Here is a 10,857-nt window from a genome sequence, read left to right as displayed (position 1 = left end):
CCTAGCTTAGCTTAGGGTGACCGAGCTACAGGTGCTTTCCAGAACAGCGGGGGGAAGTAAGCCTCGGCTTAGCGTAGCGTAGGCTGATTGAGTCGCAGGTGATCTCCACGACAGCTGTGGAATTAGCCTTAGCTTAGCTTGGCTTATCTCAGACTGACCGAGTTACGGGCGCTTTCCGTAACAGCGGGGGGGGATTAGCCTTAGCTTAGCTTAGTTTAGCTCAGTCCGAGCCAATCAAAGGAGAGGCACTGATGCTGTCTGCAACAGCAGGGGGGGGGAGATTAGCCTCAGCTTAGCTCATTTTAGCGTAGCTTAGACTGGCGGAGTCACGAAAGAATCAGAGCTGCTGTCCACAACAGCGGCGGAATTAGCCTCAGCCTTTAGCTTAGCCTGGCCTGACAGAGTCATAGAAGATTCGCAGCCACCAATCAAAACCCCCGCCCCGCTCTCTGACTCCGCCCCGCCGGATCTCCGCGGAAACCCGCCGTTAGCCGCTAACCCCAACCTCCCGCCGGAGACCTCTCCAGCTACCAGAAAACGGCGCAAAAGAGCAAAATATTGCTAAATTATTCGCTAATAAAGCCGATAATATTAATCAATTAATAACTGATCAGTTTATAAAGCAGATAATATTAATAATACACGAATAATTCATAATTATTTCATAATTCATACAGCTGATATTGAATTTATATTTAATAATTTAAACGTAGTCTTTAATAATTTATCATTTTTAAAAATTGAAGTTTATATTTATATAAAATGTATGTAAATTTATGTTTTATTTATGACTAAATATATCATTTATAAAGTTATAATGTATAAAGGTATCGTTCATATTTATTCAATTTATGATCCATTAACGATGATGTCGCTAACGTTAATCTATCGATTAATCGATTAGTTTAATCATATTAATCATATTAATAATCGATTAATCTATAATTGATCAGCTGATACTTGATTAAGTGATGCAGTTGAGAATGTTAATTGATGTTAGCATGACGCCAAACGGGGAAAAATTCACCTGAAATGCTAACGATTAAGTAGCTTTCTTTCCTCTAGACCTTCTCTCTCACTCTCTCGCTCTCTCTCGTCCTTTTTCTTTTCTTTCTTTCTTTTCCTTCTCACCTTCAGGAAGGTCTTTGGCTAATTTGTAATTAGCGGGTCGGGAAACCCTTGCCTCGACCGCTAGGTTAACAAAATAACTTATTTGGGGCTGTTAGCGACGGTCTGCTGCTCGTACGGATCGACGCCTTAGCATAAGGTGAAAGAGGAAACTGTGAGGAGTGTGATGATGGATGGAGTGTGAAAGGGGGTGTGAAAACGAGGGAGAGAGGAAGGGAAAGAGGGAGAGAGAGAGAGAGAGAGGGAGAGAGAGGGAGAGAGAGAGGGAGAGAGAGATCTTATATTACATTACATTATTAGCATTTAGCGTTAGCTCTTGCCCAGAGCTCTCTCTCCCTCCCTTTCTGTCTTATATTTCTGTCCATCCTCCCCTTTTCCTTTCTCTCCTTCTCTCTCTCTGTCTTCGTCCATCCCTTCCTCCCTCTCTCTCTCTTTCTCCTCTCCTTCTCTCCCTCTCTCCCCCTCCTTCTCCTGCTTTCCTTCCCTCCTAACTTCCCTCTCTCCATCTTTTCATCCCCTCTCTCTCTCCCTCCCTCTCTCTCCCTCCATTTCTCCACCCTCTCTTTCTCTCTCTCTCTCTCCCTCCATTTCTCCACCCTCTCTTTCTCTCTCCCTCTCTCCCTCCCCCTCTTTCTCCCACTGTCCTTCTCTCTCTCCCTCTCTCCCTCTTTCTCTCTCTCCCTCTCTCTCTCTCCCTCCATCCTTCTCTCTCTCCCTCCCTCTCTCTCTCTCCTTCTCTCTCAGACTGTCTCAAAATGGCCGCCCTTTCCAACCCGCCCAACCGCAATATAAACACCCGTTAACACCGCATCTTCGGCCTCCCCGCTAACGCTAATGCCCCAACGCCGACGCCCCCGCCGCTGACACTAACCGCTTTTTTAGCCAGGCTAAAGCTAACAACAAACAACCAGAGCCCCCCCGCCCCCCCCCGTCCCTCTCCACCCCAAACAACCAAACGAACACACCCCACGCTAAGAGGCTAACGAACCCTGAGGCTAACAACAAACCCGCTTCTCAAACGACGGCGTTTTAAACGCAAATAAAATGCAAAAAACGGCGCTTATATTCCCTCCAGGGGCTAAGCGCTAATAATGTAATGTAATGGAAAGAGCAGGGGCTAAGCGCTAATAATGTAATGTAATGAGCAGGGGCTAAAGGCTAATAATGTAATGTAATGTAATGAGCAGGGGCTAAACGCTAATAATGTAATGTAATGAGCAGGGGCTAAATGCTAATAATGTAATGTAATGAGCAGGGGCTAAATGCTAATAATGTATATTTTTCTTTGTCCTCTTTTGCAGACGCATAGCACAGCTGGCAAAATAATCCACGCTAAAGTGTGTTTCTCACATCGTGAGCGGTTTCCGTTAGCGGGCTGGCGGTCGGCGCTCTTCCGGGCGCCCAGCCTAGCGGGTCGCGCTTAGCGCTGGTTAGCCCTCGAGCTGAGAAACCACACTGTCCTACAAATGACTCATCGGCTGTTCTTGTTATCACCCTCACGCTACTGCTAATTCACTGGTAACTTCTGCTCTTTATGCTGGACGTGGCTGTGGACAAGGGCTAATGCTAATGTAATGTAGTGAGCAGGGGCTAAAGGCTAATAATGTAATGTAATGTAGTGAGCAGGGGCTAAAGGCTAATAATGTAATGTAATGTAATGAGCAGGGGCTAAACGCTAATAATGTAATGTAATGAGCAGGGGCTAAAGGCTAATAATGTAATGTAATGTAATGAGCAGGGGCTAAACGCTAATAATGTAATGTAATGTAATGAGCAGGGGCTAAACGCTAATAATGTAATGTAATGAGCAGGGGCTAACGGCTAATAATGTCAGGTAATGTAACACACAGATGAGCGTTTGGGAGTTCCCGGTCCAAAGGTCCCTGGAGATACGCGCCACGACCTCACAGAACAACGTCCTGCAGTTCAAGCACACACACACACACACACACACACACACACACACACACTCACACACACACACACACACACACACACACTCACACACACACACACACACACACACACACACCCTCGGCAAACTCTACGCCCAAAACAACGAGCCTCGGCGCTTCTAAACGCACGCCCGCGTTAAGCTATCGGACGCGGCTGAGCTAACCTCCCCCCCGCTAACCAACAGAAAAACCACGATAACGCTAATTCATTCCTCCCGCCGCGCGAATACCAGAACAATCGCAAAACCCAACTTCGCTCAGGCTAATTAGCTGTAACGTTAGCTTCCGCACACGGAACGGCCTTCGAATCTGTTAGCATAGAGATACGCCATGAATACGTTAAATTTCACGCTCATAAATTCATAATAATTTTCATAATCAATATATATCTCGGTCTGTCCAACCCGCTAACACCTGCTGCTTGTGTGGTTTGAGGTGTGTTTTATGTCTAGATTCAGGTTAGCGCAATGCTAACTCATGGTAGTGTATGTACTTGGCTTCCCTTAGCTTTCTAGGCTGTCTGGTTTCAGATTAGCACAAAGCTAACTCATGGTAGTGTATGTACTTGGCCTCCCTTAGCTTTCTAGGCTGTCTGGTTTCAGATTAGCGCAAAGCTAACTCATGGTAGTGTATGTACTTGACTTAGTATAGTCCTCCAGAGAGAGAGAGGGGGAGGGCGGAGGAGGCCGGCGGAGAAAGGGAGAGATAGAGAGAGAGAGAGAAGAAAGGACAGTGGATGAAAGAACAGAGGCGCGTCTGAGAGCCGGGCATGCTGGGACGGCGCCGGGGTGGGCGGGGCCCCGCGGCCGCGGCGACGGCCAGCGCCTGTCACCGGGGGCGATGAAAGGGCCCCTTTCTCTCCTCTCCTCCTTCGCTCGATGCTCGGCATTCCGCAGATTCCTCCCTTTCTCTACCCCTCCGTCCCGATAAGAGCTAAAAGCTAAACGCTAATAATGTAATGTAATGCAATGAGCAGGGGCTAAATGCTAATAATGTAATGTAATGTAATGAGCAGGGGCTAAAGGCTAATAATGTAAAGTAATGTAATGAGCAGGGGCTAAAGGCTAATAATGTAATGTAATGTAATGAGCAGGGGCTAAACGCTAATAATGCAATGTAATGAGCAGGGGCTAAATGCTAATAATGTAATGTAATGCAATGAGCAGGGGCTAAACGCTAATAATGTAATGTAATGAGCAGGGGCTAAACGCTAATAATGTAATGTAATGCAATGAGCAGGGGCTAAACGCTAATAATGTAAAGTAATGAGCAGGGGCTAAAGGCTAATAATGTAAAGTAATGTAATGAGCAGGGGCTAAAGGCTAATAATGTAATGTAATGTAATGAGCAGGGGCTAAACGCTAATAATGTAATGTAATGCAATGAGCAGGGGCTAAACGCTAATAATGTAATGTAATGAGCAGGGGCTAAACGCTAATAATGTAATGTAATGTAATGAGCAGGGGCTAAACGCTAACAATGTAGGGACAGGAATATGAGGTCATATGAGAGTCTCAGGTGAACGTGACGGCTATGCTAACGGAGGACGCGGGATAAACACCCCCCCCTCCCGCCGGGTTACCCCCGTGGGGTCGCGTCCCGAGCGAGGGGACCGAGGAAGGGCCCCCCGGTGACGTCAGACACCCGCCCCCCCGCGGGACTCGTTAGCCTCGTTAGCCCGAAAACACAGCCGGTGTTTGAGCTGCGTGCTAATCAATCCCGACGACCTCGAGAACCCTCCCGCCTCCTGGAAAAATCCCCCAGGATGCCCCGGGACGCCCCCGCTCCCCCCCCCCCAGCCCGGTAGCAGGTGCGGTTCGGATCCCGTCGCCACGGCGGCGGCGGGTACGCGCTAAACGCCCTCGCCTGGGGGACGGCGGCGCTCCGATCGCTCCCGTCCCGGAGGGGGGATCGGCTCGGGGATTTAAAAGCTAATTTTCACTCCGACTCAACTCTGCAGGTAGCGTAGCTTAGCGTTAGGGAGCGGAGCCTCGTAACCGGAAGGTCGCCGGTTCGATTACCGCCTCGGGGGTGAGGCTCTTAACCCAGAACGGGCCTCAGTAAAATATCCAGCTGTATAAAGAGGTAAAACTGTCACCTGTGTAAGCGGCTCTGGATAAGAGCTAATGCTAAATGCTAATAATATAATGTAATGTAAATAGTAGGGGTTAAACGCTAATAATGTAATGTAATGTAATGAGCAGGGGCTAAACGCTAATAATGTAATGTAATGTAATGAGCAGGGGCTAAACGCTAATAATGTAATGCAATGTAATGAGCAGGGGCTAAACGCTAATAATGCAATGTAATGTAATGAGAAGAAGCTAAATGCTAATAATGTGGTATAGTATAATGAGAAGAGGCTAAACGCTAATAATGTAATGTAATGTAATGAGCAGGGGCTAAACGCTAATAATGTAATGTAATGAGCAGGGGCTAAATGCTAATAATGTAATGTAATGTAATGAGCAGGGGCTAAACGCTAATAATGTAATGTAATGAGCAGGGGCTAAATGCTAATAATGTAATGTAATGTAATGAGCAGGGGCTAAATGCTAATAATGTAATGTAATACAGAGAGCAGGGGCTAATGGCTCTGGATAAGCGCTAACGCTAAACGACAGCGGCATGATGTCATTCGACCCCCATGGGAACCGGTGGGGAGGGAGCGTGTTGCTGGTGGCGAGTGTTTGGATTTTAAACAAACACACACACACACACACACACACACACACACACACACACACACACTCACACACACACACACACACACACACACACACACACACACACACACACACTCACACACACACACACACACACACACACACACACACACACACACTCACACACACACACACACACTCTATACACACACACACACACACACACACACACACACACACACACACACACACACTCTATACACACACACACACACACACACACAGCTGGCTAACGTTGCTACCCAATTATTATTACATTACTTTGCATTATTAGCATTTAGCCACTTCTCATTACATTACATTACATTATTAGCCTTTAGCCCCCGCTCATTACATTGCATTACATTATTAGCCTTTAGCCCCTGCTCATTACATTACATTACATTATTAGCATTTAGCCCCTGCTCATTACATTGCATTACATTATTAGCGTTTAGCCCCTGCTCATTACATTACATTATTAGCGTTTAGCCCCTGCTCATTACATTACATTACATTATTAGCCTTTAGCCCCTGCTCTTTACATTGCATTACTTTATTAGCCTTTAGCCCCTGCTCATTACATTACATTACATTATTAGCCTTTAGCCCCTGCTCATTACATTACATTACATTATTAGCGTTTAGCCCCTGCTCATTACCTGAGAGTCCCTGTGAAAGCTAACACACACATAATGGAAACTCCCCCCCCTCAGGGCTCTGTGTTTTGGGTCACAGCCCGGCCAAACTGGACCGACCAGTTTGACAGTTAGCGAGAGGCCTGTTACCACCACCGCTAACCGACCTGAAAACACACCCCCTCCCCCCCTGCTACACACACACAAACACACACACACACACACACACACACACACACACACACACACACACCGGGCGCTAAACCAAGGGAAGCCAAGTACATACACTACCATGAGTTAGCTTTGCGCTAATCTGATGATAGGCAGTCTAGAAAGCTAAGGGAAGCCAAGTACATACACTACCATGAGTTAGCTTTGTGCTAATATGCAATTAGACTGCCTAGATAGCTAAGGGAAGCTAAGGACGTACGCTAACACACATCACAGCCACCAGATCCCAGAATCCTCAACAAAAGCTATGCTAAACAGAAAATGCTAAGCCAAGAAAGCTTAGCTCGATGGGTGAAATAAATTCCTGTTAGCGGAAAAACGTTAGCGGAACCGGTAGGGTGCGGCGTCCAACCCCAGAGGTTTTGCGCCGCTTTAGGCCTTTAGCCGTGTTAGCGACGTTCCGGTAACGTTGCAGGAATGCTCCCCGCCCGACCACAGTTGCTGGGGGGATATGATGGGCTGGCGTGTTTAAAAACAGCGGGTAGATCGAGGGTCATTAACACAGAGGGTATGGAGTTAGCGATGGGCTAATTAGCAATGTGTAGAGGTATGGGGTTAGCAATACGCACACACCCTGTATTCCACCGCCACGGTAACCAGTATCTCCAGCCTGATTGGCCCGGCTCCCCGGAGGAGCCTGGGGCACCCGCCCCCCCCCCCCGAGGGTGCCGTCACGGCAACCGGCCCCGCCATAGCAACATTAGCAACCGACTCCATCCCATGTTTCTCGAGAGCATAGCGAAGCCTCAAAGCCCTGAGATGAACTCAACACGTTCCGGTGTTAAGAGAACACTGACTTAGCGCCTGGGATTGCTAAGTTAGCGTATCTCTGAGCTAACATTTAGCCAGAGAAAGTGTGGGGCTACATGTTAGCATAGAAATTTAACACTTTTTGGAGTTAAAACAACACTGAACACTTCTCAGTGCTAAAAGAACACTTTACAGTGCTGAATTAGCACCTGAAATTGCTAAATTAGCGTAGCTCTGAGCTAACATTTAGCCAGAGATAGTTTGGGGCTACGTTTTAGCCGTAAAAATTTAACACTTTTCACTTATAAAACAACACTTACAGTGTTAAAGGAACACCTGATATCGCTAAATTAACGTAGCTCTGTGCTAACATTTAGTCAGAGAAAGCTTGGGGCTAAATTTTAGCCACAGAAATTCCATGTTGCTAACTAAACATCGCTAAATTCAACACCTACAAGTGTAAAAGTGACACTATTGCGTGTAAAATTAACACTTAACTAGAGTTAAACGAACTCCTGAAATTAGCTCTTAGCTCTGAGCTAACATTTAGCCAGAGAAACTGTGGCGCTAAATGTTAGCCTGATAAACGCTGTTGATTCAACACTGTAAGTGTAAAAATGCTAACACAGAGACACTTTTTCAGTGTTAAAAGGACACTCATCAGTGTTAAATAAACCCCTGAAATAGCTAAATTGATGTAGCACTGCGCTAACATGCAGCCTTGTGCGTTTAATTTTAGTTTTATTCAATGCTAATTTAATTATGATGATTAATAATGACGGTTTACACCCTTTTCAGAGTTAAAAACACACTCAACAGTGTTAAATTAGCACACGAAAATGCTAAATCGATGTAGCCGTGAGCTAACATCCATTCAGAGCTAAATTTTAGCATGAGAAACTCCACCCGGCGCAACCAAAGGCGCTAATTTTAGCCATAATTAATGCTAATTTTGATTAATAAACACTGTTAGCGTAAAGGCGTGACGATTTACACACTCGACAGTGTTAAATTAGCGCCCTAAATCGATGTAGCTTTGAGCTAACATCCACTCAGAGCTAAACTTTAGCATTAGGGCTTCAAACTTCGGCTTCTTTAGCTAAGTCAAACCCTTTTATTGCGCCGTTAGCCAGTTTGAACGTTGTTCTAACGTTACCCGAACGTTTTTGCTAAGCTAATCCTGAAGGCTAACGGCTAATTCTTCACCTTTTTTTAGCGCAACATGCTAATAATGTACAGAAATATGCTAAATTATTACGTTTTACGCTTTGGGAAATTAACATTTCGATGTTAGCGCCGGGTTTTAAAGGGTAAAAGGCCGTGTTAGCCTAGCATGCGAGCGTCAATAGGTTGAATCCAACCAGTACAGTCGCGGTTCGAGTTTTACGGGCTAAATAAAAACGACACCAGGAGGTTATCAGACGTCTTAAAACGCGCATATGACGAAAAACGTCGGGTTTTTTGTATCGAAACCCATAAATACGGGATGAGAACCCAATTTTTACGGTCTGGGGGTGTAGACGAACCAGTATTACGCGGGGTCGGGACCCTGAAACACGCAGCGTTAGCAGTCGCGGCTAACAAACGAACCTCCGTTTCTCCTTTTTTTTTTAAAGCGACTTTTTAAAAGTTCCTCTTTTTCTTTTTGAGAGAATGAATGGCGCCCTGTTAGAGGTAAAGAACCCCTCCCCCACCCCCCCGAATCCAGGTGGACACACCTTCGAAACCCCCCCACAAGGAAGCGAGAAGAGTTTATCTCTTTCTTATCTGCGGCGCCGTTCAACCTTTACACCCTTCGATCGACGTCCTACTGTACGTCACACACACACACACACACACACTCTCACACACGCCCCACCCCGTGGAATGCGAGGAACGGCGCTTAAAAAGGGGGAGAGGGGGGGGGGTCTAAAAACCAGGCGTTTGTTGGGTCGAGGAGCCGCTATTGCAAATTAGCAGAAAGCAGCAGAAATCAAGAGAAATTAGTAGAATTTAGCAGAAATTAGCCTACAAAGCGAAGCGTCTGGGCTCGAAACCAGGGGGTTTTGGGGGGTTTCGACCATGCAACCCCCTGCGTCGGACCCCCCAGCCCCCCGTCCTGCCTGCGACTCCTCTTCCGCGTCTAAAAACCAGGCGTTTGTCGGGTCGAGGAGCCGCTGTTGCAAATTAGCAGAAAGTAGAAGAAATCAGCAGAAAGTAGCAGAAATTAGCAGAAATTAGCCAACATAGCGAAGCGTCTGGTGTCGAAACCAGGGGGTTTTGGGGGGTTTCGACCATGCATCCCCCTGTGTCGTACCCCCGTCCTACATGCGAGTCCTTTTCCGTGTCTAAAAACCAGGCGTTTGTCGGGTCGAGGAGCCGCTATTGCAAATTAGCAGAAAGCAGCAGAAATCAAGAGAAATTAGTAGAACTTAGCAGAAATTAGCCGACAAAGCGAAGCGTCTGGGCTCAAAACCAGGGGGTTTTGCTGGGTTTCGACCCCTCAACCCCCTGGTTCGGACCCCCAGCCCGTCATACCTGCGAGTCCTCGCCTCCCTCCTCCTCCTCCTCCTCCTCCTCAGCAGGTTCCGGGCTCAGATCCCCGATGTAGTACTGCTCCATCCACCTCCGGGCGTTCTCCGAGTGCCGGTGCGGGGGGCCGTCCATCTGCGGGCCCACGTCGCTCCCTGCCCGGCGCAGCAGCTCCTCCGCCCCGCCGGGGTGCCTCCGGAGGAAGGCGCCGACGTCGTAGACCCTCCGGCCGCGGAGGAGCCAGCAGGACCCCGCGGCGCGGCTCTGCGCGACCTCGCTACGCGAGAACGCGCGCGGGGGAGCGCGGGGTTCGAACCCCCCGGATGGCATCGTCCTGATAACCCACCGGCACACCCTCCTCAAACCCACCACCACCAGCACCAGCAAAAAAAAGAAACCAGGACGGTGAAGGTTCGAGGACCGGTGTAAGCGGGGCGCTCCGGTGCCGACGGCGGAGGCGAGCGGAATGAAGCCTCCCCCCGGGCGCTCCGCCGGGCCGTAGCCGAGCTGCTAAGGGCTCATTAGCATAGCATGAATATTCCATGAAGCACCTGACCTCCCCGGGGGCTAGGCTAGGCTAGGCTAAAGGGCGTCCCCCACCCCCCCTCCTCTTGCTAACACCTGTCGCTCCGAAGCAACTCCCAAAAAAAAAAAAAAGATCCGGGATTCGGTTCTGGGCTTCGAACCCTCCTGTTGAACCCACCCCCCCTCCCTCACTGCGACGCCCCCCTCCTCGAAAAACCCCGCACCCACCTGGTTTCCAAACCCACCCACCAAAAAAAAAAGCCCCTTAAACTTGTAGCTTCGCCTCCTTTTTTTTTAACGCACCTGAAGCTAAAATATTAGCATCGAAACGCTGTTCAGAGATGGGATTTCGAGGGGGGGGTTTCGAACCTCGAATCTCCTGGTTTTCGGACCACCACCGTTCGCTTCCGTTTC

The 10,857-nt window shown here is 48.1% G+C and overlaps 1 protein-coding gene across 1 annotated transcript in view; it reads right to left on the bottom strand.

Moving 5' to 3' along the window:
• LOC118782433 (fatty acid 2-hydroxylase-like) overlaps positions 1–10,372 on the bottom strand; it is a 21,992-nt gene extending 11,620 nt beyond the window's left edge. The window contains exon 1 of the mRNA XM_036535792.1: positions 9,925–10,372. Coding sequence (XP_036391685.1) covers positions 9,925–10,248 — 324 coding nt within the window. The 5' untranslated portion in view covers positions 10,249–10,372. The remainder of the gene's footprint in view (positions 1–9,924) is intronic.
• Between the last annotated feature and the right edge of the window lie 485 nt (positions 10,373–10,857).

This window comes from Megalops cyprinoides, chromosome 8, assembly GCF_013368585.1.
Source record: "Megalops cyprinoides isolate fMegCyp1 chromosome 8, fMegCyp1.pri, whole genome shotgun sequence".
In the NCBI taxonomy this organism is placed as follows: domain Eukaryota; kingdom Metazoa; phylum Chordata; class Actinopteri; order Elopiformes; family Megalopidae; genus Megalops; species Megalops cyprinoides.
The sequence above is the reverse complement of the archived record's forward strand: the minus strand, read 5'-3'. Positions and strand labels throughout refer to the sequence as shown.